Source organism: Rousettus aegyptiacus, unplaced genomic scaffold (assembly GCF_014176215.1).
Source record: "Rousettus aegyptiacus isolate mRouAeg1 unplaced genomic scaffold, mRouAeg1.p scaffold_m13_p_2, whole genome shotgun sequence".
Classification (NCBI taxonomy): Eukaryota; Metazoa; Chordata; class Mammalia; order Chiroptera; family Pteropodidae; genus Rousettus; species Rousettus aegyptiacus.
Genome location: NW_023416295.1, coordinates 130,232,667 through 130,252,082, shown reverse-complemented (window position 1 = coordinate 130,252,082; position 19,416 = coordinate 130,232,667). Strand labels below are relative to the sequence as shown.

The window sequence follows — 19,416 nt, the reverse complement described above, 5'->3', positions numbered from 1 at the left end:
GTATGCAAGGGGACTCAGGGCAAAGTGGTTGGAATTGGATGGTGTATAACAAAACAAGAAACTAATCTGGTCAAACGATGCAGGCAAAAGGTAAATTTAGTTAATGCTGGCTCACTGAGGCCAGAAAAAGAAAACTTCCAGGTACCTACTACCCATAAATGTCACAAAAAACAACCGTTAAGATATATCTAGAAGGAAAGTGTAAAAGATGGTATAACTTCCAGGGTCAGGGTAAACTGAAAAACGATTTTAGCAAATCCAAAGATCCTGCCACATGTAGTTTGTAGTAAAGGAAAAAAAACGCTTTTTTCAAATTGATGGCAGTCAAACAAAAAAGAAAAAATGTATAATGCAAAGTGATGGAGTAATATGTATGTATGAATGCAAGTGCTTACGGAGCACCCACCCACCCACCCACCTCTCCATGGACTGGGCACTACTAGACACCGGAAGGCAGAATGAATAGTGAATGTTTACTCAAATGGTGAATGTTTACTCAAACAGAATTTTTCTAAGGAAACTTTCTGGGAAAAGTGAATCTCACATGAGATTTTGAAGGAGCACAGAAACATGGTTTGGCAGCAAAAGTGGGCTAGAGAATTTCCCTTGGGACTCTCGGTCCTCAGGGACACTGATCCCTAAACTCTTCCATTGTTTCAGTATAAGTAGTAGAGCCAACACAAATTATCAGGCATATAAATTCCTATGACATAAGTGACAAACAGCACAGTACACTGCTCACCTTGGGATACTGACGATGACATACTTCAGCAAGATGCATCCCAGTAACCACTCCTAGTCTAGCTGCAAGGCGCTGAAGCAGGAGCCCCACAATGGTGGCCAACAGAAGAACCCAGAGCAACTAGAAAAGAACGAAATCTCCCAGAAACTCAGACAACTAAGGTTTTTTTGTTTGGTTGTTTGACAATATGAATGGGAAACACTATATTTCGGAAAGAGCCCATGTCAGGAATCAAATGACCTTAGTTCTGTTTCAGGTCTCCTTGTACCTCTTTGAGCTATAGTTTCTCTCACTAGCAATTTGCCCTTTGTTCAAGGAAACTATGTGGGTGAAATAAAATAGAAAACCATCTACATAGATAATAAAATAAAATAACATAACATAAAATAAAATAACATAACATAAAATAAAATAAAATACCAGACAGTAAAGTACTTTCTCCTAAATGTCACTGCCAATGAAATACCTGCATGTAGGCCAAAAGGCTGATATCTAACAGGCAAAGTAGAGGGAAAGGATGTGAGGGTATGTTCTGTATGTTTAAAAGGGACAAGGGTAGGACTAGATGTTTACCTTAAACCCAGCCACTGCTCCGGACTGCAAATCAGATTCAATGTTTCCTGGATCCAGGTAGGCAATGCTCATAAGAAAGCCTGGTCCCGTGAAAGCCCATAGTTTACGAAAGCTAAAACAGGAGTACTACACAAGAGGAAAAGAGATCAAACTGATTATCACCTCCAAATTACTGATCTAATTTATCTATTATTTTATCACATATAAAGCAACAACACCAGCTTCAGAAGAAAAAGATTTTAGGAAGTCGATTACTGGGTGTGTCCAAGTTTCACTTTATTCTTACCACTTTTCTTATCAATAAACTGGCCGCTGTTCTGTCCAGGTAAGAGCCCTTCCCTTACCTGCTCTTTTCCATCAGTCTCTCATTCTAAAACCAGAGTAACACTATCAGTACCTCTGTGGCCAACCAACCACTACCCAAATAGGACAAAAGCCATCGTAAAAAAAAAAAAGGAACATAAAATTCATACTTTCTTGATTGTAAAATGCTCACTTGTATAACTTGGCAACTGTTTTGAAGGTTCTCATTTTCCTTAACAGTTTCTATTCTGATTACAAAAATTCAGACTTCTGAGACTGCTTTCCAAAATTAGATATGAGACTGTTGATCTTGAGTTATCCAGCAGATTTTTCACTCATAGGTTTCCCCTACATAGTAATGTTTTCCTCCATTACCCGTCACTAACCTCCTCCTCAGGAATAGCAATCTTCTCATCAAAATAGGTAGAGAAGGGCTCCTCTGAGTGCCCAGTAGACTGCGGAAGAGAGGAGTTACTATAGGCAGGGTTGATGGCACCAAGATCGGCAAAGTCTCCATGGTCTTCAGAAGCATCATCTGCATGAACAGATTTGAGAAGAAATTTTTTTAAATGAACAAAATACACTAACAATTCATCCTTTGTAATACTAAAATTAAATCTTTTTAATATCCTGAATGCATAAGACCAACCTGACTGTATCAATTTATTGCTAATACTTTATTCTTATTTATATTTTTAATAAATTAATTTTTGAGTAGGCAATACATTCATATGGTTCAAAATTCAAGGAATACAAAAAAGCTAATGTTAAAAAAGCTCCCTCTCTCCCTCTTCCCCAGGCTATATCAGTTTTAACACTAATTTCACAATGGTCTTCCTACTTTCAGACTTTGATTCCCACTCGGCAATTTTCAGAACCATTGCATTTTCTTCTTAAAACACTGATATCTAGGTCTCAAAGCATAACATTCCCAGTCTAGATCTATTGGTAACCTAAAATTCTAACTTTTAGACGAAATAAATTAGGTCTAGTGGGACAGACGCCATATCACTCCATCTTACCCAGTATTTAGTAGGACTTACTCGAAGAATCATCCTTGGACATTATATACCTTTGTCAAGCTTCTTAAAAAATGTGGAAGTTGCAAAATCCTGCCACAGTTCAGGCTAAAATCTGAAGCTGCAGGGAAACCACCAAGCAGGAATCCTTTGCCTTCTGACTAAGGCCTGCAGTGAAGAGCTTCGGGTCACAGGATGACCTCGTGATAGGAGAGCTCATCTCAGGCTGATTACATCACTGTTTCCCTGAGTCTGGCATTTTGCCAGAAATCTTAAATGCAGGGAATGGCAGGGAATGGGAGGGGGAGGGCCTAGAAGAAAAGGGCTAATCTGCTAAAAGGATACAAAACCCAGTTTGCTGTAGCTATCCAACGGCTATTTTGAGCCACAAAGATCTAATCTTAGTGTTTCTAAAAAATCCTTACAAGCTCCAATTACAAAAACGAAAGCTTTCTTTCTATGAGGAGCTGAGCCATTTCACCTAAGTGGCCCTAAGCTGATGAGAAAATTTATAAAAAAGGAATGGAAATTCTAAAGGGAAATTTAGAATTAGGAAGGATTAGTCAAAGCAGTCAAGAAGCTCTAATTAAATATATAGTATAAGGCACTTAGTATTTTACTGCTCCATATCTGAAATGCCATCAGCAGCCAAGACACTCTAGAGGTTTTTATGACAGGTCTGTGAAAAACACTGCCCTTGCAAGCATTCTTGCTATAGAAACCAAATTTGTAGCTAATCTTGGCCCATCTCAGAACTGAGAAACAAGATATGAGGCAAGTCTCTGTGGTTATAAATTCATTTTCATTTACAGCCTAAGATACCAGATGGTGACTTCTGAATGGAGCAGATCTCCATGATGAAGTTGTTAGCTGGGGGAGAGGAGATAGGGACAATTTTTGTTGCAATAGACAAGAAGGAAACATTCAGTTATGGACTCAAGCCTAATTCCAAATAAAAATTAAACAATAACACAAAACTGTAAATTACCATCTGACATCTTCTGTTCAGGACCCAAAACCATCGTTTTCTTAGAATAAGATTCTGGAAAGCAGAAAATGGAGGGAGAGGAATTAGCAAGAACAAACTAACAAGTTCAGAAACAGTATTTTGTACTCTATACAACCAAACCTTTACTATATGAAAAGAATAATTCTTCTGCTGAATTAGATAACCTTGAAAATAATTAGTTTTCAGAGTATGATTGAGATGTTTAATAAAAAATGTCTTAATCATGTTTTTGCTAGAAAGACTTCCAAATCAAATTCCAGCAACAGGTATTCAGGGAAGTAGGCAAAAGCTTTTTAATAAGCATCTGCAGAGAGGCTGCCAGGCAATCACCAGTCTCTTCCTTTGTCTCTAGATTAACCCAGCTATTTAAAACCAGGTTGGTATCGCCCCATTTTTATGAGTATTTAAAGAAAGAGGTTTATAACTCTCTGACCTAACAACTTAAGCTTGAGGAACAGAATGAAGAAATAAAAGAGTCACTGTGGTCACGTTGCTAAATTATTAATTTAAAGTACGCTGAGACATTAAAAAAAAAAAAAAACTACTACTCTTGTTTTAACTGACTCTGGAAACTTAAACTTTTAAGCTTTCCAGTCCTGTGTCAATACCTGAATGTATATTAGTGCATGTGCATTTAATGCCTGGGCATACATTAAATCTCCAGTTACCCATCTGAATGACATCAAAAAGAAAATGTTCCATTGTCTAAACCACTGGACATGTGATGATTACCATCTTGGACCAAGTGGGGCTAAGAATGCAGAACTGATTCTTCTCAAGAATGTACTATTTGCTACAAATCTCTGACTTTTCTTTCTCTTTGGTAACACTGAGTATTGCCTAGTAGTGTTATGGCTTGCAAACCCTAAGACCTTTGAATAAATCTTTGTCATTTATTTCTAGTCAAAGACTCCCGACTCCGTGAGCTTGGTCAATAAGCTAAAGCTTCAATTTTTTGGAAATGGAAGATAGGGAAGCACCTCACTAGCATACTGATAGTGGAGGGCCACTATTTCTCAACTTCCTACTTCCCTGAGGAGACTTCAGCTATAATGTCTCATTCCCCAACCCTTCAACTCTTCATTAGAAGAAACTAATGACCACAGCCCTCCCCTCTTGGGCTCTGGTGAAGAGTTGGGGCAACAGGACTAGGCATGGTCTGTAGGATGCCATCATTTCTCTTGATCCTGCAACGAGCAACCTGTAGGGAGGAAAGGAGTGTTCTGGATGTCCGCCATTCTGTTAGGTTAAGTTTAACTGGGAGGAGGAGGGTATCAGTAAGCTCATTTGGCCACAGATCTATGGTGTATTCTCCAGCCAACCCTGCCAATAAGGCTGATTTTTTAAAATTCTGATCTACTGATTAAGGAATCTAATTCTCAATCAATTTCAAATTTAGAAGGGGAAAAATGAAGTAATATTTATTGTTGCACGTCCACTTAAACCTTCATAATAACTATCCAACTGAAAAAGTTATTAAGACTTAGCTATCTTTTACTGTTTATTTTAAAGTCTTTTTCACTCTTGCCCCTTTGTTGCTCCTACCTGAATAGTCTTCTACTTTCTTTTTTAGATTATCTACTAACATATTCTATACCTATCTCATAGAATTATAGAATTCAGATCTAAAAGGTGTTTTATCTGTCTTCTGGGGTGTAAAACATACAACCATTTGATAACTTGGAAAACATAATATTTCATCTCTACAGTTAACAATGTCAAGTATTTTGCTATAATGAACAATTAGCCATACCCCTATCATGTTTTGAGCCACCAGATGGCTAAATTTCAGCCAACAGACCCCAACAACACTAACGAAATCCAATCCCTCTGTCAGCCAGTTACAATAGCACCTCACCTAAATGAACTTTACACATCTGACCACTCAGTGTAGCCACTTGGGTTCCAATCATAGCACAGCCCGTGGCACCACCTAGAGCCTCTTACTTATATTTTACATATAATTCTAAGAAGCTGGGTTATCAAGCTATTCTAATCCATAATAAATTAGAAACCACTAATCAGATCTGGGACTATGTACTGCTCTTAAAGGAAAAGAGCTTGGGCCACCTGGCATGAGGCAGAGTCCTTCCTTGTACTTCAATCAGCTCTGAGATTATTATTTAAAATATTATTTTATTAATTATATAATTAATATTATAACTAAGAATAACTCAAGTTTCTTCATTGTGGCCTACTCACCAAAAACTGATTATTTTTGTAGTAATGAGTGATAGCTTATTTAAGAAGACACATAAATGTTTAATACTTTGAGAATTCCTATCAAAAATAGGTTTAAGTTATAAAGAGCAAAAAACTGAGACAATAGTGTTTTCCCCCAAGCCTGCAGTCCATGAAGGTGATAATGAAATAACTTTAGACAGAAACATTTCATGATAAAAATTTTAATAATTATTGTTAGTATTCTAATTGATTATTCTTATTACGTACAGAGCCAATAATATATAAGAAGCTTCTCACTAAAATTTCAGGAATGTATTATTCCTCCAAGAGAGAAAATGGATTCTAGATTCCAACTTTCTCATCAAAACTTTTAGTCAACAAACTACAAGTTCCATTGTTTACAGCGTATACAGAACATAGCTAAGGCAGAGAACAGAAAGGGTCAACTATGGTTGGTATGCTGCACAGTATTTAAGTCTCCATGAAAATTTAAAACCTATATGGAAGCATTAAGTTAATATTAAGACAGTTTTGCTCTCTAGGACCATACCACCAGGCCATCGCAATCATTTAATTACATTAAGGAAAAAATAAAATTGAGATAGGAACACCCAGAATCAACGCAGCAATACTTTGGTAATAATGATTAATACTGCTTTGATATTCTGGCTCATCATCAACCATAAACTATCACTTCCTCTTATAGCCAGTAAGTTTCCTCCTATCAAACGGCAATCAATAACAGAAAATATGGCACTCATGGTTAAATGTGACATAACTATTTTATCTCATTCCTTATTAAAAGTTGTAAGAATGTTTTACAAGATAAAAATGCTAATAAAATTACATTTTCTGACTAAAATGTCAAAAGTCTAAATATCCTTTGACCCAACAATTCCACTTTGAAGATTGACTGCATCCTAAAGAAACATTCACATAAGAAGAAAGTATGTGCAAGGATATTTCCCATAGCATTGTTTGTAGTATCAAGACTACAGTTTCAAAAAACAACCCAGATGTTAGGAGACTGGTTAAATAAATTATGTACATTCATAGGATGGAATACCATGCAGCTATTATATGGCGGATCTATAGGTGCTGACAGAAAACAATCTCCGAGATATGCTGTCAAGTAAATAAAACAATTTATAGAACAATATGCTACATTTACATTGTATATACAAACATGTACATATACAGACTATCCCCAAACGACAATACTTCAAAAACTGGTAGTGCTGTCCCCAAGATGAAGAAGTAGGGGGGGGGGGCATAAATGAGGTCAGAGAAAAGCAAGACCTTTCACTGAATATACCATCCTGCACTTTAAAAAATGTTTACTATGTGCACGTAATTTTTTTTTTCAATGTAAAGGTGATTCGCTCAGCTTCTCAACAAACACTTTATTCAGTTGAATACTCTCTGATAAAGCTTCTGTAATGGATAAGCAGAGATCTGCAGCTGTTCACTTGCCAGGCACATATTTTTGCCTTAAGTGTCACTTATTACTACTTTGCCTTAGTGTCCAAATAGCCATGCTCTGAAATTATGATTTGAGAGATTCACCTGAATACAAAGAATTACAAGCCACCTCCTTAGGAAAGCATTTCCTAATTCCTAATTTGGGTTAAACGGCCCTCCTCCATGTTCTCCCAAGGTCCCTGATGCTCACCACTATCATTACTCTTCTCATATTATCTTGAAATCATTTATTCCCTGATACTATGCTTGAAACTCTTCTGTAAGTCTGAAATCATATCAAAATAAAGTTAGCCCCCCAAAATACATACTGTTTCTTAGCATCTACAAGACTGCTGAAAGAACGATTTGAATAGGACAGCTCTGTTTTAAAAATTGCCCCAAGAAATGAATATTAAAATATATATAATTTTAACTTAAACTTTTCCCGCTATGGTTAAAAAAAAAGCCTAAATTTGAAAAAAAAAAAATTGTTTTTGTAAAATTCCCCTGTAGAGCACAAAGACATTAAAAACTATTTCACTGATTTTAGAGTTGTGTTCAATGTTGCAACGGTCGCCCTAAAATTGGAAGGTTTAGAGAGGAATGTTTTTGAACAGTTACCTAATTCTTCCCCACTTTTCCTCCCCACCTCTATATGAGTAAAAACAGCATTAAGTAGGAAAATAATTTTCATAGAGGCAAAGTGTTTGCGTGGAAGCAAGTGATTAAACAAATGTGAACAGGAATGTTTAAATCTGACTTCCTCCAATGCTTCTGTCAGACAAGTTCAGAGCCAGCAACATACTGCTGACAAAGCAGAAACTGCTACATGCACAGATTAAGGCTTTAAAAAGTGATATCCAAGTGTTTTAGAGAATAACAAGGAGTTTTTTTTTTTTTTTAATTCCATTTGTCCTAAAGAAATGTAAAGATTTCTTCTAAAAATCCCTTTTCCTTAAAGGTCTACTTTAAGGCTAAAGTACTTGATATTCCTTCTAAACTGTTACTATTAATCTAACACCAATGTTGTACAAGATGTCCTTCATGAAGGTGAGCTCCTACCCCTAGATGACTGGGACTCAACAAAACTGAACTATTCAAGTGGTTCAACCAGAGCTCATTGTTTTCTGAACACTATGTATTTTAATAAGATTACTAGCCACTTTTTAAAAAAATGATTATTACTTCCTCTATTTTTCCATTCCAGATCAATGAAGATATGCCATTTTCTAAGTCTTTCCATCAAGGTCACCCATCTAATTAGCTCCAAAACTCAATATGCCCCCACTGGGAGTGAGGGGAAACAGTTCAGAAAAGCCATGTGAATTTCTAAATTATTCTTGAAGATGTGAAGTCTGGAATTATTTCTTAAAAATAGGATACGTGTATCCTATTTTTCTCTTATGAAAATGATATAAAATGATAAAACAGAAAAGACAGGTTGAAGACTGATTACATATACTTCTTGACGGAAAGAACAAAGTGAAAAGCTCCTTTGGTGTTAGTTTAAAGAAAAAGGCCTAGAAATTCTATTCTTCACTACGTAAGTGGGTAACATCAGAATATCTTCAACTGAAAGCCACACAAGCACGCCCAGTTCATAAAGTACAAAGTACAAACAGTACTGCTATTGTATGATGTGCTTAATACGCATCAAGTCTTCTCTCTCTCTCTCTCTCTCTCTCTCTCTCTCTCTCTCTCTCACATACACACACACACACACACAATGGCCATGGAAATACCTGCTTAGACTGTTCTTCATTTTATTGATTTTGTGAGTCATAGTAACAATCTTACAGTCTACCAGAAAAGGACATTTTCGACTCAACATTGTTTACTGTTTCTCACCTGAGTTGGACTTTCGAGAATCTGTTTTATAGTTAAAAGAAAAACCTGACATGGAGAACATCTAATGATTAAAAAAAAAAAAAAAAAAAGAAAGAAAGGAAGGAAAGAAAGGGAAGGAAGGGAGGGGAGGGGAGGGAGGGGAGGGGAGAGAGAGAGAGCAAGAGAGAGCGAGCAAGAGAGAGGGAGAAGAGTGAAATAAAGAGAAAGAAGAAAACGAGAGAGAAAAGAGTTCCCCTCTCTACCCTCTCTCCTCTCTCTCTCCCCTCCCTCCCCCCCTCCCTCCCTCCCTCATCCCTCCCTCCTCCCTCCCCTTCCTTCCTCCTCCCTCTTCCTTCCTTCCTTCCTCCCTTCCTTCCCTCCCTCCCCCCCCTCCCTCCTCCCTCCCTCCCTCCCTCCCTCCCTCCGTCCTTCCTTCCTTCCTTCCTTCCTTCCTTCCTTCCTTCCTTCCTTCCCTTCCTTCCTTCCTTCCTTCCTTCCTTCCTTCCTTTCCCTCCCTCCCCTCCCTCCCTCCCTCCCTCCCTCCCTCCCTCCCTCCCTCCCTCCCCTCCCTCCTCCCTCCCTCCCTCCCTCCCTCCCTCCCTCCCTCCCTCCCCCTCCCCCTCCTCCTCCCTCCTCGTTGTCTAAAGAAAGAAATAGAAAGAAAGAAAACGAAAACTAAGCAGCAAGAAGAGGGGAGAGTGAGTACAGCTGATAATGAAACCAGCTGTCTGGGTGTGAAAGACGATAACAGCTGGAAGAAATGTAGCCAGGCTGTCAAAAAGTACTGATCTTTTAGACAAAAATATCACTCATCAACCAGAGCCAGAGACTTTGGAATTAGATGGGCCTAATGCCTGCTAAATAGGACTCTTCACTTTTCTCTACTCAGTGCTCTGAGGCTTAAACAATTTGCAAACCTCCTTTACTGCTCACATGTTAGAGTCTCTAAAGTTCTCCTTATAGAGACCACAGCCTGGTCTTTCTTCCTCATTCTCACAGGGTGAGCTTCCTCTGATTTTCTCCAAACTAGAAGTTTGTTTATAGCAATGCGTTTCCCTTTGGACGACCAACCTGGCTTCCCGGCCTGACACATCTATCCTGGAACACAAACTCTGCAAACAATTTCAAAGACCTCTTTATAGTGAAATAAGAAAGTCTATTAAATCAGTCTATACCTACTTCTGGCCTCAGAAAAAAAAATGTTTTGCCCTCCTATTTGCTTAAGTAGTTTGTTCTCTGGCAAATATGAAAAATTATTATCATTAGATTACATTCAACTCACTTATTCCAATGACAAGATACTGGCCCTCCTGATGTAGACTAGCCCTAATTTTAAGTACATATTTTCCTCAACATTTTTTTTCTTAAAGCAAAGAAAAATTTTGTAAAGACAGACAACACATACCACAAGATTCTCCAGCCTTATACACACTTCCCCTTTGCTCTTTGGAATCTGTTAAGATTTTAACGTGTAGCCTTCTCTTTTCATTACCTAAGAGTCTTAATAGACACTTGATTATTGGCAATAAGGCCAAAACAAACAAAAATAACCAAAACAAACAAAAATAACCCATATATGACCTACTAACAATAAGCACAAAGACGACTGAGAATCCTAATTTCCCAATTTAAGTCTTCACTGAAAATTTAGGTCCTTACACTAAAAAATGTAATTGACTCTGACCTTAAATTAAAAGCAGAAGAGGAATTAAACAAATATATTTTTATCAATCCTGGCCAACTCTTTTATGTACTATTCTTATTTTATTAAAATAAATCTTATAATACATATTGTTTTGTTTCATCTATGATATTGCTGTTACTACCTGGAGGGCTCTTCTTTGTGCCTCTAGGGGTCAATAAATGTTAATTGTTCAATATGTGTGTGTTAAATTATCAAAAGAATGGCATCTGGATGAGTGAGACAGGATATAGTTCTTCTAACTCCTTATATTCTGCACATTCGAATGCTGCCTGCCTTCTTTTCCAAACTATTTTATTTAAACCCCATAGACTCAGATAATAAAGATGACAATGTTAAGTAAAAGGCTTCCCTTTCTGTCTCAAACACCCAACTCTTTAAAGATGTCATTCCTTTTCCTCTTCATTCAAGTACAAATAGGGAGGTTTCACGAAGACACTGTTCTCCATTCTCACCAAGCCAACGCCCAACTTTCAACTCTACAGGAAGTGCTATGTTGTCTTATTCCAAAGCTAAATAACCAAACTTATACCATCTGTAGTTCAGCCAAATTGGCCAGCAAACTGCTTGAGTAAGCAATATTCTTTTTTGTAAATTCAAAGTTTCTCATTTTGTGATTAATTCCCAATAAGGCTACATGTATAAATAGCAGCTTCCTTGAAAAAGAACTGTAAGACAAGACAGTCTTCCATTAGAGTCTTCCAGGTAGCACCAAGAGAACTTAATAGGGACTTTTAAGCCCAGAGAAAGGGCATAAATCTGTCAGCAGACATTTGTATCTATGTACATGACGAGGAGGCAAAGAATAAAGATATCTTTGATTCCACAGCACCCACCAAAGCTCTTAGCACTAGAAATTAAACAGAAAAGCTACTACTTTGTGAAAAGCATCTCTAAACTCTAACCTTCACTTCACTGAGTCAAAACTAAAACATAGCTGTTTAGTAGCTCTGCAGAGTAATCCAAGGAACACCGCTGATTTCCTAATAATAGAGTAAGATTAGATTCACACCAAGCTTCCCTATTCATTAACAAGAAATGCTGCCAGGCTACCCAGAAATTTCCCTTCCCGTTCCCAACTTGGCCATTCCGGAAACATGAGAAATCAAGTATGCTGCAATCACGGCCTTTTTGGTAATGGATCCAAAATAAGCTATACCCAGGCACAAAGACTGTAAATGCCAATATCATCCAATGAAAAAGTAAACAGCCAAAGTAGTTCTCAGGTTTCATTTACCCAACACAGCTATCAGACAGACCTAGTATACTAATAGTTTCCAACCTTATGATACATAAAACCCAGCGGAAAGCCTCTAGCCATGCATAATTTATACTATACACTCAGATCAACTTAAAAACATGGATGCATGGATGCAAAACAATGAACCTGAGGGTTCACTGGCAATAGGCTCACAGGATTCTGGGCAGAATTGTTTAATCTGGAATCTTTAATAGGAAAAAAGGAACATTTAGGTACAGAAACTCTCACATATGAAGAATAATTCTAAGCACTCTGTGTACATTAATTCATTTAATACCCACCAATAACTCTATAAAATTGATATTATCAATCCTCATTTTAAGTATGAGTAGACAAAAGAACAAAGAGGCTAAACGACTTGCTCAAAAATGTACACAACCAAACCGGTCAGGCTTCCGATTCCACAGGAGTCAAGGTAAACATAGTGTCCCATGGTTTCACTGATACTCGCTAAAATTATGACCAGCAAAAATTTCTGGAAGCCTATCTCCCTTTGCCTCTTCTACCATGTAAATTTTGCTTTTGCTTTCCACTTTAAAGAGATGTCACATTTCTTTAACTTCATAACACTACTTTGAAAGCAGTAAACAATATGAGAACTCTTCTTTTTACATACAGGAAACTCAAACCCAGGTTCAACTTCTCCTCTAACAATGCCCTTGGAAACAGTGTAATATATGAGGTAGGAGAGTCGGGAAAACCAGAAGTGAAAAATAATCCAAAGGCGGAATAACAAAAGTGACAGCTTTTAAAGTAGGTACATATGAAACCGGAACATTTAGAGAGCATCCGCCCCACTTAAAATATGCAATAATGGCCCCTCCAAAATTGCCTGGAACCAGCAAGCTGCACAAACAGGCCTAAAACCAATCAACACACAAGTACGCAGCGGCCTGCACAGGCCCTTCACTCGAAGGGGTTACATGTTTGTTGGCTGCACAAAAATGAACTTTTTGTTTAAGTGGGAAGCCCAGGGAGCTGACGGGGCTCCGCAGAGCACAAGTTGGCCGCAAGGACCTTGCCCTGTGCCCGTCTGCCTCTTCCGCGGCGTGAAGCAGGTCAGCGTCAGCGCACCCAGGATCACGGGTGCCTGCGCGATAGCAGGTCCAGCCAGGGGTTCGGCCATTTCTCCTAGGCCCGGCAGAGAAGGGGCGAGGCCTCGCGAACTTTGGTGTTCGCTCCCCGCCACCCCGCTCCCGGCGCCCTCTTGTTCCTTCAAATAATACGGCTCCATCTGGATCCCGCGCCTCAGGCCCTCCCTACCCGCACTGCCCTCGCGGCCCCGCACGGTGCCCCGTGTGCCGCATACGGATCCCGGCACCGCCTCCCAAGCCGGCCCTGGAACTGCCCTGCGCCCTCCCCGCAAGCCTGCGGAAAACTGAGCGTCCCTGTGACCCCTGACCTTGCCAACCTTTCGCCTTACCAGTTCCACTGCCACCTGACAAGATGCCCCAGCGAAGGAGGCTCCATAGCCCTGGAACCGGCGCCAAGCCGCCCAACTCCTACACGCCCCGCCATTGGCTGACAGGACCACAGCCGCACATTCCAATTGGCTGGGTTCTCCGTATTCCCGGCAGAGGCCCGCGCGCGTGGCAACCCGACTAGAAGTCCTAAGGTTCCGCCCACCTCGAGGTCAGGCTCGGGGCGGGGCCACTCCGGAGGCGCATCCTACAGAGCAGGTGCTTGCGCTAGCCGAACCCAGAGTGTGGGTTTGGAAGCTCCTACCCGTAGACATCTAGGTAAGTTTTCTGCCATGGTTCGCCGGGGCCTCAACATTAGCTACTGGCAGTCAAGACCTTTTCTTCTGGAGACGTGGCTCTGCGAGGTACAGCTACACCCTATGAAGTATAGCAACCTGGCAGGACCACTTTCTCTCGCCCGCCAGAGCCACATCATAGTATGTGTGTCCTACTAAAAGCACCCACACCTAGGAGGAACCGCGAAACATCAGCTAGTACAGCCAGTTCGACCGCATCTGGTTGTCTACTCCCAGGCCTTGGAATTATTTTTTCCTTTTTCCTACCCAGGAGCCTCGCTTCTTCCCCCAAGCTTTATCTCCACCTGCTCAAAAGTAATCCCACTCCATCTTCCGCCTCAAACTCACACCCCAGTCTCTTTTTGTGAAGATGATGGCCAGACTAGGGGTGCTTTAGAGAGGAGAAAACAAATGGTTTGACAAATCACCCTAATATTCTATAATGTCGTTTAGAGCTACTAGAAACATTCTTAGATGTCCTCGCCGCCCCCCACCCCTCTTAAAGATAACTAAGTTTATCTAACCAAGTCATAGGCCTAGAGAGGAAAAGCATAAATCCCTGCAATTTTTTCATGTAAAAACTACTAGGAGAAAATTTTACTAGTTGGTAAAAGAGTCCAAGAGGAGAGAGAGAGTGAATTGCAAAAAGAAAAATTCAAATAAAAACTGAAGTAAAAACAAACTCAGGGACCAAAAAAACTGGGCCAAGCATCGTCAGTTATCTTGTACAGGCTGATTTGCAAACAGAATTTCTCCTGGAGAGAAAAGAAAATGCACAAATTAGTTCTGAGAATCTCTCTCTAACACATCTGGGGAGTTTCAGAAAGTCCCTCCAGACTAGAACCCTTCACCTAGGAACCTCAGCTGCAATTAGAAAATAAAATGCCTGGAGCCCTTCCAAGTCTGCTCAGCTGGACAACTTTCCTGAGCTATAATATACTTGCTAGTTACTTACTCAGCTCACAGTGGGGTGCTGCCTCCGTCTTAAGCTGCTTCTTCATTGTGCAGAACGGGTCTGACTTCCAGTGCTGGCTCCTGCCTCTATATATGCAGACAAGTGCGCCTCCCTTGGTTAAATAAGGGCACTCTCGGTCGCTCTGGGCAGCAGAACACTGATAAAGATACAGCAGCAAGGAATTTGAAGAAGAAAACCGCACCTTCCAAAGCATAATCAAATGTCATCTTTGACCTGTCATGAAAAGGGAAGCATCATATACATGCCACTCTTGGATATTAATGAACAATTAATTGAGTTTGAAAACTTGTAATCTAATTTCCATCTCTTCCCTTTGGCGGGACCAAGAGGAGGGCCTGTGAGTACGTGTAAGAAAGGGGTGGAGTAAAAGGAATAGCTTTCCTTCAGAACACCACTCCTCTTAGAGTGAAGCTGGTTGGGGCACTTGTACCAGGGCTGCATTTGCATTAGGACTCTGCTCCCCTAATTAACCAATTAACCCCAAGGCTGACAGTCCACAAATATTTTCCACCTAGGTACGTGAGCACTGATGCAATTATGAGGAGTCTCAGAGTGCGGATGAAAATGCTTCCCTGCCTATCCCTTGGGATCTTAAGGACCCGCTGGCGTTAGCCTGGTCAATCAGTGACCCACAAATGGAAAACAAAGCCACGCAAACCCAGGACATGGAGCCTGATGGAAAGGAAAAAACACACAAACGAAAACCTGAGACTGGCCTTTTAAACCACGCTTCTCTTGCTAAGGCCCACTTCCACATCTGGAAGTGTAATTTCCTTTCTAATAAAGCTTTTCTGCTGTTTAAAAAAAAAAAACAGAAAACCTAAGACTGAAAAAAACAAAGCCTGAGCAAGCCCAGAATTTCTCAGTCTAGGAGGAAAGGAACTGAAAGAATGAGGAAAATTTGCCTCAGGCAAACAGTTTAGTAGGCTAGCTGGAGGCAAAGCAGGAAGGAGAGGCATTGAGGCCGGGGAGGAGAATGGGGTGGGACACTGGAAGGAATGAGTTGCTTCCTTCCGAAAGCTTTCTCTTAGCTTTAAAGAAAATCTGCTTAGTACCAGAAAAATATATGCAAATAAGTGTGGAAAAGCAAAGCAAAAATTAATTCATGTTAGTCAAGATAAGCTTCCAGCAAGTGGCTCGAGTTCCTAAACAGCCACAGAGTCAATAGAAAGAACTAGAGATCTTCACAATTGCCTGAAAAGTAAAATAAACTTTATCTATATGCTCCTGTGTGTAAATAATCACCAACAAAATATGCTATTTTTTGCTTTAAAGTATAAGTGATACAGTGGCATGTTGGTGTGGGTGCTGAGTTATTGCTTCTAATTAAAGGATTCATTCATATTTCAGATTATGTTATTTTATCTGTTTATTTGACAGAAAAACAATTTGTTTTCATAAGGTTGAAATTCTAAGCTGGTTAATTTTTAAAAACAGCAGACTGGGAAGCTCCGAAAACCTAGTAGAAGTTACCCTTTGTAAAAGGACGTTTATAATTGTAACTGGCCAATGACACTCTCGGTCTCCCCTACAGCCTAGCACCTCATGTCCCTGCCACTCATGATCACGCGCCAAGGCCCACAAGGGATTGCCACCCAGGTGAGGCCCCAGATGGCTTCCACCAACCCACAAGCAAGAGCATGGCAGCCGTCCCCTCAAGCTGCTCGCTCATGGCCACCCACCTGGGTTCCACATGCAGTAATAGCTCTTGCGGAAGTGCCGAGTACCCTGGGGAAGCCATCCCCCATCCCCCTGGTCTCCCCAAGGCTGACTCGAGTCACTGGTAGGCAAGCTGCTTTTTAGGGAAGTCTACTCTCCCATTCATTGCCACAGTGTTGGAGTATCCCTAGCACTCACAATCTCCCCATGCCCCAGAAGCATGATCACCTGTGACCTAGCACGGGAAGCCACAAGGAAGCAGCCTGGTGGCCAGCCCAGCAAAACCAACGCCAGGCACCATCCTGAGTGGCTACCACCAGCCACCAGACTTCCAGAGGAGCTAGGGATTTTTGAGCCCCTTTCCCCCCACCTTACCCCCATGGAGTAGGCAGGCTACAACAAGCAGAAGCAGTTGGGTTCTTTAATATCAAAACAGCAAAACAGCAAAACAGAGTCTCTCTTCACTGTCTAGCCATATTCAAGCCTTCCTGACGGCTGTAACTGTGTGCCTTGCACCAAGCAGAAAATAAATGACAAACAGCCAACCAAAAAAAAAAAAAAAAAAAAGACTAGATAAATGTTAAGGAGGTAGAGAAGGCTAGAACTTAAATCTGCACAACAAGCTTACCTTTATTTGCTATTCTTTCCCTGGTAATCAACCATTACTGACTCTCCACTCCCCACATCTTTTGTCTTTAACTGAAGGTGATATCTAAAATGCCAGCTTCCCCCATTTTGGGGTTGTTACTCAGTGTTCATGAGTCTCTCCCATGTATACAGGAGGTATACGTGTTAAACTTTCATTTATTATTCTCCTGTTAATCTATGTCATGTTAATTTGATTATTAGTCCAGCCAGAAAAACTTTGAAGAGTAGAGAATAATTTTCCCTCCCCAACTGTATTTAACGTGTCACAAACATGAATTAATCCTCACAATAAATTTGTAAAGCAGGAACTATAATCTTCATTTTGCAAATTAGGAACCTGAGTCTTAGGGAGGTTGAGTAACTTACCTAAGGACAGAGGACATACTGCTAGTTAGTGGTAGAGCCAGGCTTTTGTAGGGAAGGAACAATCTTGCATCTGCCATCAAGGTTCTTTGGGATGGTCTAATAATCAAATAGCCATGAGACAGATTAGCAAGAGAAAATAACCAAACTTAAGACATACATATAGGAGCCCTGCAGACATGAGAAAGTGAGAGACTCTACATGTACGAGAGCTTCAGAGACTGAAAGGGAAATTGAAGCATATAAGACATTCTGAGCTAGGGATGAGGTAATGCACCTTGAGGCTTCAGAAGGGAATTGCAGGGAGAGCACATGTTCAGTATAATCATTAGTTTGCCCTGCCATATAGATAGGTAAAAAGTTATTTCTGGTTTTAACTCTTATCATGACAATTAAGAGTTAATTGTCTTATGTAGACAATTAAGCGGGGAGGGTAGGGGAGCAGAAGTTTCTCTTGAGCCTATAGGTTCTCAGTTGCCTTTAGCTCAAAAGAATCCACATACCACTAAGGCACATCTTGGGTCTAAACCCCTATACTTTGAACACAGATCTGTTAGATCCAAGAGCTAGCACTCAACTACCATATCCTACTACCTCCATCTTGTATACCTAAAACAATTCCCTTCCATTCAAATCTCACTCAAAAATTCTCTTCATAAAATCTTATTAATGCAAATTCACTGAATATTCCACATTATCACAATAACCAACTTATTTCTATATAGATGTTAACATGTATCATGTGTGTACTTTATTTAAATAGGAGACTTCTTCTGTGCTTACCTTCCACACTCTCTCCAAATATTCTTTTTCATATTTTTGTTTTCCTTGAAACAACTGCCTGGAATTAACTCCTACTACCCTTCCTCTTCCTTACCTGGAAGACTCCTCTGTAATGCATTCCCTGACTGCTCCAGGCAGCATTAGCCCTGCTTCTGTCTGCCACCCAAGAACTTCATACTCTACTCTAGCACTAACTCATTCTGCAGATATTTGTTGAAAACCTACTATGTACCAGGCTCAAGCTGGGTGATACAGATATACAAATAAGCACAGCTCCTTACAAGGTTATTGTTTTTCTGCTTTCTTCTCCCACTAAATTGTGAGCTTCTCAATAGGGGAGATTAACTTATCTTTCTACACTTGGTGCTAACAAAGGCCAGATGTATAGGAGGTGTTCCATTAATGTATTATCCCATTGTTTAATGTTATGACTGTTGGACAATACAGAATAATAATTAGGATATGTCTGTTGATATTTATGTATCTATTTCCAAATTTGAGTCTTATCTATCTTAAAAATACTCCACCCTTGATTCTACTAGCCTTATAAGCTGTTCCTGTGATGAGAGCTGCAATGCACAAGCAGGATACTTTTTGATAATGAAGGACTGATTACCCCAGCTGTTTGGGGTGGGAATGCTGCTGGCAGATGGCCCTCAGCTGTCATGTCCTGCCCCTTTCTCAAGCAGTCCACACTGAATGATTGATTTTTGTGGAATTGTAAGGATTCATCCTTCTCACCCAACCAGGGACAGCTCTGAAGGTTGGCTGAACCTTTGTCCTGCATCACAGCTTGACTTCTCCAACACAAACTTGCTTTTTTCTCTTCCCTTAGTGTTGATCCCAAGATCACTTCCCAGTGAACCTACTGCCTCCATCTCAGAGTTGGTTTCCCTTCTTATTTCTTTTCATAACCCGAAATCCGTGTTTTTGAAAAAGTGTTCTGTGCTCACTCTACTTCCTTAACACTTATTGTCTACTTTTGGTGATCCACTCTGGATATTACTTCCTCATTAGCTAAATGAGATCATCATTGAAAAGTTTTAGGTAAAAACCTGTATTTGTCACTGTTAAGTGAAAATTGATGTAGTACAAATTATACACCAAAAAGTGCATTTGGCGAGATTTTTGTTGTTTTGTTTTCTGATTG

General features: G+C 40.1%; 1 protein-coding gene across 4 annotated transcripts in view; it reads right to left on the bottom strand.

Moving 5' to 3' along the window:
• The window catches only part of SLC11A2 (solute carrier family 11 member 2), a 46,940-nt gene extending 32,124 nt beyond the window's left edge, over nt 1–14,816 (bottom strand). For 2 of the 4 annotated variants that reach the window (XR_004955589.1, XM_016142602.2), the window contains exons 1-5: nt 14,793–14,816; nt 3,626–3,679; nt 2,005–2,153; nt 1,316–1,441; nt 743–862 (exon numbers count right to left, since the gene is read on the bottom strand). Coding sequence is in view for 3 of the 4 variants with exons in the window: in XM_016142602.2 (XP_015998088.1) it covers nt 743–862; nt 1,316–1,441; nt 2,005–2,153; nt 3,626–3,659 (429 nt within the window). In the remaining variant the exon portion in view is untranslated. Of the gene's footprint in view, nt 1–742; nt 863–1,315; nt 1,442–2,004; nt 2,154–2,661; nt 3,563–3,625; nt 3,680–13,504; nt 13,671–14,792 lie in introns of those variants that run through there. The other 2 variants (XM_016142601.2, XM_016142603.2) reach the window with 2 other exon arrangements.
• Nucleotides 14,817–19,416: the final 4,600 nt, after the last annotated feature.